At 38.8% G+C, this 15,779-nt stretch overlaps 1 protein-coding gene across 6 annotated transcripts in view; it reads right to left on the bottom strand.

Moving 5' to 3' along the window:
• CORIN (corin, serine peptidase) overlaps positions 1–15,779 on the bottom strand; it is a 222,448-nt gene that overhangs the window by 13,671 nt on the left and 192,998 nt on the right. For all 6 annotated transcript variants that reach the window (XM_074348354.1, XM_074348360.1, XM_074348358.1 and 3 more), the window contains 2 exons: positions 15,179–15,228; positions 14,853–15,027 (listed from right to left, as the gene is read on the bottom strand). In XM_074348354.1, coding sequence (XP_074204455.1) covers positions 14,853–15,027; positions 15,179–15,228 — 225 coding nt within the window. The remainder of the gene's footprint in view (positions 1–14,852; positions 15,028–15,178; positions 15,229–15,779) is intronic.

The following is a 15,779-nucleotide window of genomic DNA, read 5'->3' as shown; positions in this document are numbered from 1 at the left end:
TGAAAATTGTGATTCACTACATTTTATACCTGAAACTTATATAATATTGTACATCAACTATACCTTAATAAAAAGTTGATGTCATTATTTGAAAATCTATACATATATATCTCTACACATATAGAGGGAAATATATATATATATATATTTTTTTTTCTCTATGCCAAACGTGCTAGGGATTACAATACTAAGCAAGAAAGACACGATCCCTGCCTATACAAACGTCAGAACTGAGTGAGGATGAACGATTAAGGAGACGATGATAATCAAATGTAGGAAGTGCTATCTCATGAACATTATAGGATAACATTACAGAAGAATTATTTTTTATTAAATAAAGCCATCACTCAAAGAACATGCCTGTCTGCCTGCCTTCTCTCTCTCCCCTTCTTCCTCCCTCCCTCTCTTCCTCTCCTTGTTCCTTCAATTTTTTAGTCTAGAGGGATAAGTTCATGGCTCTCTGAGAAATTCAACATTCATGTGAGTTTCTATTGTTTAAGATATCTGAAATCAAGCAATTATTGATTTCAAATGACTACCTATTTAATAGTTTCTTCCCTTGAATCAAATCTACTAAATTTTGGTTACAACAAATACTCATCTAACTGGTTAAATCATAAGCAGTATGTCAAACAGTTGAATACTGCAAATGATCTGTAACAAAATGAAATAGTGTAAATTTCTATATTGCTAATAAAACTGCTAAATGCTGTTAACTTGTATCCAGTGATCTCTTGTGACACAAGCTACCATCCTTATGGCATTAATACACACACACACACACACACACACACACACACAAAAGGGTACACAGGAAATTCACATACTTTTTGGCTTCAGTGAAGAAATTGTTCTATTTTCCTTCTTGTTATGAGTATAAAGGGAAAAAATAAAGTCTCTTTAAATTTTTTTTCCCAAATCTGGCAAAGCCCAGGGAAAACAAGAATCCGTTGTTTGAAATGGGGGCATGAAGTGAAGAAGATGTGTATAACTGGTATATCTGTATGTTAAGCTTGTGCTAGAAAGAATGTGAGTCACCCATCTGGGTGGAGGAGAAAAGAGGAAAGAGGATTTAGGGCTACATGATGGCCTAGTAATCTGGTTTCAGTTCAAAAGTACCCAGAAGAAATGGAAAGATATCCCATGCTCGTGGATTAGAAGAATTAATATTGTTAAAATGGCCACAGTGCCCAAAGCAATCCAGATTTAATATGATCTCTATCAAATTACCCAGGATAATTTTCACAGAACTAGAACAAATAATCCGAAAATTTACATGGAACCACAAAAGATCCAGAATTGCCAAAGCAATACTGAAGAAAAAGAACAAAGCTGGAGGAATAACCCTCCCAGACTTCACACAATACTACAGAGCTACATTAATTAAAACAGCATGGTATCAGCATAAAAACAGATATATGGATCAATGGAACATAATAGAGGGCCCAAAAATAAACACACACACCTACGATCAATTAATCTCTGACAAAGGAGGTGAGAATATACAATGGAGTAAAGACAGTCCCTTCAGCAAGTGGTGTTGGGAAAGCTGGACAGCTGCATGTAAATCAATGAAGTTAGAACACTCTCACTCCATACACAAAAATAAACTCAAAATGGCTAAAGACTTAAATGTAAGACAAGACACTATAAACCTCCTAGAAGAAAACAAAGGCAAAATATTCTCTGACATAAATCTTAGCAATGTTCTCCTAGGGCAGTCTACCCAGGCAATAGAAATAAAAGCAAAAATAAACAAATAGGACCTAATTAAACATCTAATCTTTTGCACAGCAAAGGAAACTATAAACAAAATGAGAAGAAAACCTATGGACTGAGAGAAAATATTTGCAAATGATGAAAGTGACACAGTTTAATTCCAGAATATACAAACAGCTCATACAACTTAATAAAAAAAAAAAAACCCCAATCCAGAAAATGGGCAAAAGACTTAAACAAGCAATCCTCCAATGAAGACATATAAATGGCCAATATGCACGTGAAAAAATGCTCAGTGTTGCTAACTATCAGAGAAATGCAAATCAAAACTACCATTAAGTATCACCTCACACCAGTCAGAATGGCCATCATTCAAAAGTCCACAAATGATAAATGCTGGAGAGGCTGTGGAGAAAAGGGAACCCTCCTACACTGCTGGTGGGAATGTAGTTGGGGGCAACCATTATGGAAAACAGTTTGAAGATTCCTCAAAAAGCTAAAAATAGACTTACTATATGATGTAGCAATCCCACTCCTGGGCATATATCCAGAGGGAACTCTAATTCAGAAAGATATATGTACCTCAATGTTCATAGCAGCACTATTTAACCAAACAACATAAATGTCCATCAACAGATGATTGAATAAATAAGTTGTGGTATATTTATACAATGGAATACTACTCAGCCATAAAAAGGAATAAAATAATGCCATTTGCAGCAACATGGATGGACCTGGAGATTGTAATACCAAGTGAAGTAAGCCAGACAAATAAAAATACTATATGATATCACTTATATGTGGAATCTAAAAAAAAAAAATGATACAAATGAACTTATTTACAAAACAGAAACACTCACAGACATAGGGAACAAACTTGGTTACCAGGGTGGGTAGAGGGTAGAAAGGGATAAATTGGGAGGTCAAGATATGCGGATACTAACTACTATATATAAAATAGATAAACAGCAATTTTCTACTGTATAGCACAGGGAACTATAATCAACATCCTGTAGTAACCTTAGTGAAAAAGAATATGAGAAGGATTATGTGTATGTATATGTATGACTGAAACATCATGCTGTACACCAGAAATTGACACAACACTATAAACTGACTGTACTTCAATTTAAAATAAAAAGTACCCAGTAGAAAGACACATAGGAACAAACTATGTTCATGTGGCCATTTTAGTGAAGAATTAAATTGGGCTACAAAGACAAAAAAGCCAAGAATAGCAGCTGAAAATCTTCAGCATACAGGGGATTTTTTTCCCCAGTGCTGTCAGACCTCAAAGCAGCAGCAAGGAGAACTGGCACAGCCTTAAAGAAGTTTGTGCGGAGATCCTCATGCTCTGAGAATGAGGAAGCAGCCAAGGTGAAGCCAACTGAAACTCCACCACCCACAATACAAGTGACCAAAGAAAATGTTAAGAGACCTTTTCCTCCCTTCATTCTTGCTCCAGAGGGTATTTCACTACAAGAAATTCACATTTAATTTGCTTCATGTTTATACTACTGTTTTAATAATGACTATACATTATAGACAGCATTGAAATAAGATGATTTCAGCTCCCAATTCTTCAATGATCACCTACTTAACACTTCAGATGCATTATGACATCCAGGCAGTTTATACAGAATTGCAGGCACAATGTCTCTGGACACAATAACCAGATTCAGTTTGCAATTTTCCACACTCAACTCTAGTTTAGACATGAATTTGCCACATTTTCACTTAATTCAGCTGGCCAGGTTTAGAGATTTTCTTCAATAAAAAAATTGAAAAAAATTAAATTATAAGGATATATTGTACAACACAGGGAATACAGCCAATATTTTATAACTATTAATGGAACATAACTTTTAAAAATGGTGAATCACTATATTGTACACCTGTAATATATAAGATTGTACATCAACTGTACTTCAGTAAAAAGGGATATAACTACTGATTAAAAAGAATGTTTTGAGAAAAGGATAGAATATGTCTAGAGACACTTTAGAGCAAGCTTAACAGAGATGGGAGAGTTTGAGTGCCAAATTCTGATTTACCATCACAAATGATTGCAGTAAGAAAATGAAGAATTAGCTAAAAAGTAAATCTGACCTTGAATCCCAGAACTTCAAAATACATAAGGATTCCAGAGCTTGAAACCAGAAAGTTTATCAAAGAGCAGTGGCATGAAACTGTAGCAAAAAGCCTTAGTCATAGTGAAAGCAGGGGTTTGTTTAAAAAGAAAAAAAAAAAAGCAGGAAAAATGAAAATGGCTTCTCAGCAAAATGTGTGGGAAGAACAAGAAAAGAGGAAAATTTCTATCAGTGTTAAATGATGTAGTATTAGTAGGTAACTAAGACAAAGAAGAACTATTTGAAATTTACTTCTAATTTCTCCACTCGAGAAGCATGATTTTCAGACAATATCCAGAAGACTCATCCTCCATGCGATGAAACTTATAAGGGCTTAATACACTGAAATGTTGAGTTGAGGTGTGGCCTAAGAAATGGGAGGAGTCAGTAAAAGATCACTGACCTTCTGTACATGAGTTAAAATGTCTAATTCTGAACAAATTATAGCTCTAACTACTAAAAGACCTGCAGATGTGATTACTAAGAAATGTCAAGAAGGATCTGGTTAGTCAGTTAACAAATCTTTATTGAGTGGCTGCTATATTCCATGCTGAAGGAAATGAAACTACAAAGGTGAGGAAGAAATAAAATCGACAAACCTCTGGCCAAACTCACAAAGAAGAAAAAAGAGAGAGCACAAATTAGCAAAATAAGAAAGGAAAAATGGAGAAATTACAACAAACAAAATAGAAATACAGAATATCATATGAGAATATTATGAAAAACTATATGGAACCAAACTGGATAACCTAGAGGAGATGGACAAGTTTCTGGAAACATACTGTCCACCAAAACTGAATCAAGAAGAATCTGAACGCTTGAACAATCCAATCACTAGAAAGGAAATAGAAATAGCAATTAAAAACCTCCCTACAAATAAAAGTCCAGGACCGGACGGCTTCACCGGGGAATTCTACCAAACATACAAAGAAGAACTCATACCAGTCCTTCTCAAACTCTTCCAGACGATTGAAAAGGAGGGAATACTCCCAAACTCATTCTATGAAGCCACCATCACCCTGATACCAAAACCAGGCAAAGACACCACAAAAAAAGAGAATTATAGGCCAATATCACTGATGAACATAGACGCCAAAATCCTCACCAAAATTTTAGCAAATAGAATCCAACAACACATAAAAAAGATTATACATCATGACCAAGTGGGGATCATCCCAGGGATACAAGGCTGGTTCAACATACGCAAATCAATCAATGTAATACATCACATCAACAAGAGAAAGGACAAAAACCACATGATCATCTCAATCGATGCAGAAAAAGCATTTGATAAAATTCAACACCCATTTATGATAAAAACTCTCGCCAAAGTGGGTATAGAGGGAACATATCTCAACATAATAAAAGCTATATATGACAAACCTACAGCCAACATAGTACTCAACGGTGAAAAACTCAAAAGCTTCCCACTAAAATCTGGGACAAGACAAGGATGCCCACTATCACCACTCCTATTCAACATAGTCCTGGAAGTCCTAGCCACAGCAGTCAGGCAAGAGAAAGAAATAAAAGGGATCCAAATTGGAAAAGAAGAGGTAAAAGTGTCATTATATGCTGATGACATGTTACTATACATAGAAAACCCTAAAAGGTCCACACAAAAGCTACTAGAGCTGATTGAAGAATTCAGCAAGGTAGCAGGTTACAAAATTAACGTTCAAAAATCAGTTGCATTTCTTTACACTAACGATAAATCAACAGAAGAAGAAAGTAAAGAAACAATCCCCTTTAAAATAGCACCCAAAGTAATAAAATATCTGGGAATAAATCTAACCAAGGAGGTGAAAGAATTATACACAGAAAACTATAAACCATTGATGAAGGAAATTAAAGAAGACTTTAAAAAATGGAAAGATATTCCATGCTTTTGGATTGGAAGAATCAATATTGTTAAAATGGTCACACTGCCCAAGGCAATCTACAGATTTAATGCAATCCCTATCCAATTACCCAGGACATATTTCACAGAACTAGAAAAAATCATAATAAAATTCATATGAAACCATCAAAGACCTAGAATTGCCAAAGCATTACTAAAGAGAAAGAAAGAGGCTGGAGGAATAACTCTCCCAGACTTCAGACAATACTATAGAGCTACAGTCATCAAGACAGCATGGTATTGGTACCAAAACAGACATATAGACCAATGGAACAGAATAGAGAGCCCAGAAATGAACCCACAAACTTTTGGTCAACTCATCTTTGACAAAGGAGGCAAGAATATACATTGGAATAAAGACAGTCTCTTCAGCAAATGGTGTTGGAAAAACTGGACAGCAGCATGTAAAACAATGAAGCTAGAACACTCCCTTACACCATATACAAAAATCAACTCAAAATGGATTAAAGACTTAAACATAAGACAAGATACAATAAACCTCCTAGAGGAAAACATAGGCAAAACATTATCTGACATACATTTCAAAAATTTTCTCCTAGAAGAAATAAAAGCAAGAATAAACAAATGGGACCTAATGAAACTTACAAGCTTCTGCACAGCAAAGGAAACCAGAAATAAAACAAGAAGAAAACCTACGGAATGGGAGAAAATTTTTGCAAGTGAAACCGACAAAGGCTTGATCTCCAGAATATATAAGCAGCTCATACGACTCAATAAGAAAAAAATAAACAACCCAATCCAAAAATGGGCAGAAGACCTAAACAAGCAATTCTCCAAGGAAGACATACAAATGATCAAAAAGCACATGAAAAAATGCTCAATATCACTAATTATCAGAGAAATGCAAATCAAAACTACAATGAGGTATCACCTCACACCAGCCAGAATGGCCATCATTCCAAAGTCCACAAATGACAAATGCTGGAGAGGCTGTGGAGAAAGGGGAACCCTCCTACACTGCTGGTGGGAATGCAGTTTGGTGCAGCCACTATGGAAAACAGTGTGGAGATTCCTCAAAAGACTAGGAATAGACTTACCATATGACCCAGGAATCCCACTCCTGGGCTTGTATCCAGAAGGAAATCTACTTCAGGATGACACCTGCACCCCAATGTTCATAGCAGCACTATTTACAATAGCCAAAACATGGAAACAGCCTAAATGTCCATCAACAGGTGACTGGATAAAGAAGAGGTGGTATATTTATACAATGGAATACTACTCAGCCATAAAAACCGACAACATAATGCCATTTGCAGCAACATGGATGCTCCTGGAAAATGTCATTCTAAGTGAAGTAAGCCAGAAAGAGAAAGAAAAATACCATATGAGATCGCTCATATGTGGAATCTAAAAAACAAAAACAAAAACAAACAAACAAACAAAAACAAAGCGTAAATAAAGGACAGAAATAGACTCACAGACAGAGAATACAGACTTGTGGTTACCAGGGGGGTGGAGGGTGGGAAGGGATAGACTGGGATTTCAAAATTGTAGAATAGACTACACTGTATAGCACAGGGAAATATACACAAAATGTTATGATAACTCACAGAGAAAAAAATGTGACAATGAGTGTGTATATGTCCATGAATAACTGAAAAATTGTGCTGAACACTGGAATTTGACACAACATTGTAAAAAGATTATAAACCAATAAAAAATGTTAAAAAAAAAAAATAAAGATAAAGCAGAAATGTTCCGAAAAAAAAAAAAAGGTGAGGAAGACAAACAGGGTCCATGATCTCATAGGGCTTTGATACTACAGGGCTAAATAGCCAAATACATATATAAACAAATAAGATTATTTCAGGGAATTAGGAGTGAAAAAAACAGGATAACATGATAGAGAGATGACTGATGGGGGTCACTTTAGCTAGGATGGTTAGAGAAAGCCTTTAACAAAGTGACACTTAAATTAAGACTTAAATGATGGGAAGGAGAATTCTGTCACTCTATAGGAATGTTTCAAACTGCAGAAGCAGCAAGTACAAAAGCCCTGAGGCAGGAATGAGCTTGGGGGATTTCAGGGCCAGAAAGGCAAAATGTTTGGGGTCCAATGAGTGATGGGAACATAGGGAAAGTTACAAAGAGGTAGGACTGGATATTTAAAGGCTGTAATAAGATTTTGTTCTTATTATAATGAGAAGCCCTTGTACAGTTTTAAGCAGAGGTGGTGACATGATCTGATTTACATTTTAGAAAGATCAGTACCTCACTGTGTGTAGAATATACACCAAGGGAACAGGAGAGTAGTAAAACAAACAAAAAACTAGGCAACTTTTTTAATAGTTGTTATGGATGGACTGTGTCTTCCCAAAATTCATATGTTGAAATGCTAGCCCCTACTACATCAGAACATGATCTCATTGGAGATAAGGTTTTTACAGAAGTAATCAAGTTAAAATGAGACCCTTATGCTGAGCCCTCATCCAGTACGACTGGTCTCCTTATATAAATGGGAAATTTGGAGACAGGCATGTACACAAAGAGTGAAGATGAAGGCAACGATCAGAAAAATGCTTCTACAGGCCAAGGAATGCCAAAGATTGCCAGCAAAACACCAGAAGCTAGGAGAGGCATCCTCTCAGAGGGAAACAATGCCCCCCCATGCCCCAAATCAAACCTCCTCAACAGTAGCAACCACAAGAATTTCTATAATTTGCTTTTTATAGAGCAGCCAAAATTAAAGAATAATTTATTTTTCCTTCAGGAAAAAAAAAAAAAAAAGAACCAACTGCCCCAATCCTTTGACCTTGGACTTCTAGCCTCCAGAACTGTAGGACAATGAACTTCTGTTGTTCAAGCCACCCAGTTTGTGGTACTTTGTTATGGCGACCCTAGGAAGCTACTACAATAGTCCAGATCTGATGTGATGGTGGCTTGGATTAGGATTATAGCATAAAGATGATGAGAAATGGCTGGGTTCAAGCTATACTTTGGAAGAAGAACCGACAGAACTTACTGCTAGAGTAAATGTGAGAGGAATTAAAGATGACTCCCATGTTTGGTGCATTAGCGAACCAACAGATAATGATGCCTTTTACTGAGATGGGGGAAGTTTGAGAAGCATACAATTCTTTGCAGTGTGGCCGAGGTAAGGAATCAAGTTTTGGTTTGACCATGTAAAGGAGAATGTTTATTACACATTCAAACGGACATCTCATCTAAGCATTTAAATATGTTTGAGGTCAGTGGGTAGTAATGGCAGTTGGGAGAAAACCTGGGTTGTGCTAGAGATATAAATTTGGAAGTCACAAACAAATACTTGATATTCATGTCGATCCTTATCATATATATTTGCTTGCATATACACAAGCATTTGAGACCATGTGATTAGATGACTGTAGACAGATAAGAAAGCCAAGAACTGAGCTCTTACCTCAGTCAGCTTGGGCTGCTAAAACAAATTATCATAGACTGGGTGACTTGAACAACAAACATTCATTTCTCACAGCTGTGGAGGCTGGACAATCAGGAAATTATCAGGGTCAGGTTCTGGTGAAGATCCTCTTCCTCATTTAGATGTCTTCTTGTTGTATCTTTATAAGGCAGTGGGAGGGAGAGCTAGCTTTCCTCCTCTACTTAGGACACACATCTTATCATTATGAGGGTTTCACCCTCACGACCTAATCACCTCCCAAGGGCCCCACCTCCTAATACCATCCTATCAGGGGGTTGGATTTTTCAGTGTATGAAATTAGGGGGACACAGCCATGCAGTCCATAACCGTCCTAGGGAGCTAAAATATTCAGTGGCCTAAACAAGGAGAAGCTGCACAAAGAGAAAGAGAAGTATAGGTCAGTCACATTAAAGGAAAATAAGAATTTTTTGTTGTTGTTATTTTAAAAGAAAAGCGAAGAAGAAAGTATTTCAAGAAGGACAGAGTAATCAAATACTGGGGAGGGTTCCAGGGAGTTGAAAACTGAAAATTCACCATTGGATTTGGCAAGATGGAAGTCACTAAAGACTTTGGTAAGTGCCATTTCTGTAGTGGCCTTGATGAGAGCCCCAATGGAATAGCCTGAGGGGGATACAGGAATTAGCAAAGTGGAGATGATGACAGTAGGAAACTCCTTCAGGAGTTCTACTGCGAATACCAGCTGAAATGGGGCAATAATTGAAGAGGGATATAAAGTCAAGAGTAGGGGGTTTAAGTTGGTGACATCAAGGCATGTTTGCCAAAGGAAATGACCCAGCAAAAAAGGGAAAAGTTGGTGAAAAATAGAAATCAATGATTTAAAAAATTAAGTCTCTGAAAACATGAATGGGAATATGATTGGCCTTAAACAGGGCAAGGATACATCCTCCACCACAACTCAAGGTAAAAGAGGGAATGTGACCACAGCTGGAGGTAGGGGCGGGTGAGACAAGGTGAAAGATAAAACGGTGTCTGTTTTCTTTATGAAATGTGAGGTACAACCAGTGGAGGGTGAAGAAGATGTGGGGAGAAAGGAGATATCAATTAGTTGAGGGTAGAAAAGTGACTCTACTGTGAACGTATATTGGATGGGTGCCATATTGTTAGATATTCACTTGAGATACTAGACCATACATTCGACATGAGCTTAGTTAGCAGCTGGGTGTGTGAGATTCTCCAGCAATGGCCAACTGTTCAGGTGCAGGAGCAGAGTATATGGATAGGTAGCTGCAAGACCAGAAGAAACAAGTAACTACAAAGATTGAAAGGGGAAGAACTCCCAGTTTCCGTGAGCCCCAGGAACTACAGGGATTGGCCCAAAGCTTAGGCCAATTGCTGTCTACATTCTAGACCCAGACATGGAGCAGGGAGGGTGACAGAGTGCCTTCTTAGGGGACAGGGCAGTAGGGAGCACAGAGTCAGGTCAGAGTCACCTAGGGCTTTTTAGAATCACACTTGCTCACTCTCCAGTGATTCTGGAAAACAGCCCCCCAGGGAAGGTATGGATCTAAAATGGAGAATTCCTGTTTAGTGGACATTAGTACTTGACGGGAATGGATCAAATCTCTCAAGTTGATAGAATGGAAAGAACAAATTGTGAATTACTGGCATCATTTCTAAGAACCTAGATGATAAACAAGTAACCGTGAGGACACAACATGGGCTCAGTAATAAAAAGTCAGACCAAACCTCTCACTATATTTCCTGAGTGTATTTAAAAGACTGTTAGATCAGTACAGGTGGGTGAGCACAATGGTTTTGTTCTGTGGAGAATGAGAAATAGGTGAAAAGATGACTGAGTAACATTAAGGGTACCACAGGTGCTGAAAGTCAGACATGACACCACTCTGCATCCTTGGGTAATGTTCTCCTCAGTTCTGAGGAGCATGAATATAAGACTGAAAATGTGACATTCACACTGACTTTCAGTTGGAGGTCTGCTTAGTGCATATGGCAGAAAGATCTAGGGACAAAGAAGCTGAAGGTCCTGGTGGGAGAGGTGAAGTGATGATCCCAGGGCACTGGGTTAGCTGAGGAAAGAAAAAGAGATGAGGAGGAAACGAGTAGACTGAGATCATAGGAGGAGACAGGCAGACAAGTAACCACAAGTCCTGGAGTGAAGAGTTGGTGTGGCAGAAATCAGGACATGGGTGACCCAGCAGGGTTAAGGGTTGTGACCATAGAGTGACATGACAGTTTTTCATGCAGGTTTCCCAGAGAGGAATTAGATACTTCTGACAATTACTAGTTATGTGCCGATCTAGGACATTCATCCTTACGTCTTTCAGAGGTGGAAGAAGGCAGGAAAATTGCTTGTTAAATTACCCTCTGAAACTCAACATCTTTTTTCCTTAGAACTGTGCAAACTGAATTGCTTCCAGGGCACGTGGGACTTAATCTGATCAACTTAGCACCTCGTGTTTTTAATTTTCATTTAGGATTTTAAAATACCTCTCCACGGAAAAGCAAGACAAACTTGTCTTCCCCACCCCCATGCATATAATGAAAAGAGACAGGCTGAGACCTACAGATGGGTCGCACTGGGCCTTGCCAAAGTATGGAATCAGGATATGAAGTCAGTTCCATTAGTTGCAGCAATTGATGGCTCCAGCAAAGAGTAAGGCTTACAATTAGAGCTTCTCAAAAGTTTTGGGGCCACTGGAGAGATTATACAATAGAATCAAAGTTAGTACACATTCAAGCAAAGACTCGTCTGAAGTCAGGCGATTTCTAACGTCCTATGAATTGGCCAGGCCCCTTGATAGTTCTGTGAAATGTAGTGTTCCATGAACTTTCACCAAGGCCTTTAATGGACTATCCATTTCCTTAATTATAAACACATATTTCTTCTCTATTGCAAGATTTGTCCTTAACTTCGCAGATCTGTCAGTGAAAGAGAAAACTTGGATACCACATGTGGAAATGACATAAGTGGTGCACAGACCTGGGCGAATGAGCACATAAAGGTGTTGTTCCCGTAAAGAACTGTTGGATTCATTTAGGTCTTCGTCTTTTGATGAATGAACTCTTTCTAGTCCAACCCTCCGCTTATCATGGAGTTATAAATCAGAACTGGAAAAGACATCTGGAAACATCTGGCCCCTTCCAAAGCAATAACATTGCAGCATATTTCCTGACACACTCCACAGACTCTTCCAGCCACTTGGGGTCTTCCATGTTAAAAGTTCTCAAGAGGAAGTCCTGGTTTGATTTTTTTTCTATTTTATTTCCCAAAAAAGGGCAGTCGAATAGCTAGATGTACACATTTCCATTTTACAATTACTTCTTATATAATATTCTACTTGTTTAAACATTGGTCTCCTTACTAGGTTAGCACTTCAAGGAAGGAAATGTGTATTCATCTCTATAACCCCCATATAGAGATGAATATGTGTGCTGGGACTGTATTGTGCAGAAACAAGAGTACCAATAGGCGAGTAGCCTTGTACAAGAAGATGTATTGCAGTATTGGCAGCAAACTGGACCTAACCTGAATGTCCATCAACTGGGGAATAACAGAAAAAGCTATGCTGACTATATTATGGAATACATCTAGCTTTGGAAAAGAATGAGCTAGAGATCCATCAATTGACTTGGAGGGATGCCCCTGATACACTGCTAGTGAGAAAAGCAACTTAAAAACACAGTACAGGGTGTGATTCCAAATTTTAGAAATAAATGACACCCTGTGAAAAATATGTGTTTATAGCTTTGGAGGAACAATCGCTAGAGGTTACCTCAAGGATGATGAGAAAGTCAAGAACAGAGAGTGTGGGAGGAGATAAAAACAGTGCCAGCAAAAGGCAAAAGTACTCATGCCGTATGATAAGGGAAAAGTTAGGATACATGTTTTTAGTAATAGTATTTTAAAAAGAAGTTTCCCTTTATTGACGTCTTATGGATGGGTGTCAGGCACGGTTTGCTCATAAGGCTTTACACAGACTATCTCACTTAATGCCTGCAGCCACCCTGTGAGGTAGGGACTGTTATCTCCCTCATTTCTCAGATGAGGAAACCATGGCTCAGAAAAGTTTACAAACTGACCCATGGTCATATAGTAAATGGCAAAGCTGAGCAAAAAAATAACAGGCAAAGAGGCCAAAAAATGAAATTGCCTTTTTTCCTACAAATTAACCAGATCAAATGAAAAGAATCAATTTAATTAGGTAATAGGACTGGGAGTTCATTGGTTTCAATTTTTGCTATTATTTAGTATTACTTTTAAATAAAGCATTAAAAATAAAAAGAATAAAATGAGTAGTATGGTGGTTTTTAAATCATGTCCTCAAATGCTTTGATAATCCTCTGAGAGAGAGAAGAGGTCTGTGCTTCTTCCCTCGGAATCTGGGTGGGGTTGAGACAGCTAAACCAACCCCACAGCAGAAGCAATTTGTGTGTCTTTGGAGGCTGGAGCAGAAGAGGCGACACAGCTTCCTCCTGGTTCCCTTTCTGGGAATCTCGCTCCGGGGAATCCTAGCCACCAAGCTGTGAGTCTCATTTGGAGAGAAACAAAGGCCCTCTGCCAACAGGCAGCAGTCACTGCCAGACTTCGGATGGATCCGGCCCCTGGAGCCTCAGTACCTTCCAGCAGAGGCCCTGGACATTGGTGAGCAGAGACAAACCATGAGCTATGTCCTGTCAGGATGTCTGACCTCCAGAATCTTCCATAGGCATAAAAAATGGTTTGGTTGTTGTTATTGTTTGGTTTGAGGTGTTTTTTTTTTTCTCCTAAATTACATAACAACAGTCAGATCAGATGAGGACCTTCTACAGTGATGTCTGTCAATTTAGGGTAGGTTTCCCCTTGGGCTTATTTTTCTGCTCCCTTTAGGTATCATGATGATTTACTTTATGTGCCAAGTGGCTGGACCATGGTGCCCAAATATTTGGCCAAACATTTTTCTGGATGTTTCTATGAAGGTGTTTTTCCGATGAGATTAACATTCAAAATGGTAGACTTTGAGTAGAGCAGATTACACTCCATAATGTGGGTGGGCCTTACCCAATCAGTTGGAGACCCCCAAAGAATAAAGACTGACCTCCCCAGATCAAGAAGGAGTTCTATCAGCACAACGCCTTTGGACTTGAACTGCAGCTCTTCCCCGAGTCTCCAGCCTGCCAGTCTACCCCATCAGATTGTAGACTCACCAAGCCTCCAGTATTGTTTGCTAATTCCCTGAAAATAATCTCTCTCTCTCTCTCTCCCTCCTTGGTCTGTTTCTCTGGAGAACCCTGACTAATACACGTACTGTACCTTTCACTCTGCTTCCCAAATTCCTCACCAATTCCTCCAGCATCCTAACCTTACTGTAGTATCCAAGTAAATCCCCTCCGTTTAACTTCATATGCATTTGATGTATTTAGGAGGGCTAGAAAAGAGACTAATGCTGGCTGGAGAGTCAGTCTTCTAAATGTCTTCCCCTTCCTCCCCACCTTAGGACATCCATCATATGCAATATACATCTGTTGCCAATAAATGAGCAGCACCTATGTAGGATGACGACACTGAAGGTAGAAAAATCTAAGCAGATAAAGGTCTGGGAAGGAGATCAACTGTGGCTTTTGCGCTGAAGTGGCTTCATAGAATTATATATGCCATTAAGAACACCTGAGGAACAAAATGATCACATGCAGGCAAAGCAAAAAAAAAGGTGCAGCTTACCCCTCAAAGCAGTGGGCAACTGTCAGAACCCACTTCTTGGCAATGAGGACACAGCCACAAATGTGTCCACTGGGTTCACTCTGAAGGGAACACTGCCACGGCCACCTTCCAGGGCGACTTGTCCGACCCCCGAGGATCCTCTTGTACATTCGGGCAGCAGGGCGGCGCCCACAGTCTACCAAGGAGCAGGAAAGAGGGTGTGACTCACTGCCAAAGCCAGCTAGAGGCTTGCATCTTTGCTGTTACATGCAAGCCATCATTTTTCCCCTGAGCCAATCCAGTTAAATTAAGTTCATAGCCCATCGTTCCACCACGAATTCTCTCACCTTGTTTAGTACACAGGAGAGAAATCTTACTTCTGCTGTGACAAGACTGCCTAGGGTTGGAAACATAAAGTGGCACAATATTCAGTTACATATGTATTGTTTATTTCAAACACTTTAACAGTGGAAAGCAAGACATAGGTTATACCTTGGGCAAGAATTCTCAAGGCAGGGCTATGGTCAGATAGCACCTCAGGGGTCAGAGTATATGAAGGATTTTTTTTTTAGTGTATTTAGTATCATCACAGTATAATTTCACATTTGTGGAAAGAGAAATGACTGTTAGCAAAGTTTCCCACATTATCTTGGCTGGTGGGAACACCCAGAAAATTGACTTAAACAATGGTTTTCAAAGTAGGGAGGGGAGGGGAGGGATCAGACAGTTTCTCAGAATCTGTGGTGAGGAGGGAGCATGTCAGATTTTTAATCTTGTGGAGAGGGTGTGTGCAAAAGAAGTTGAGAAATCATTTGAGAGAAAGAAAACATTACTTCAAAAAGAGAGCAGATAAAGGAACTGAATATTTAGACTGGAAAAGAATCTAGCTGAGACTTTCAATGTGAAACTGTGTATCTATGATTAGCTGACAGGAAACGGGGGGCGGAT

This window comes from Camelus bactrianus, chromosome 2, assembly GCF_048773025.1.
Source record: "Camelus bactrianus isolate YW-2024 breed Bactrian camel chromosome 2, ASM4877302v1, whole genome shotgun sequence".
In the NCBI taxonomy this organism is placed as follows: Eukaryota; Metazoa; Chordata; class Mammalia; order Artiodactyla; family Camelidae; genus Camelus; species Camelus bactrianus.
Note: the sequence above shows the minus strand (reverse complement) of the source record. Positions and strands in the feature narration are given on the sequence as shown.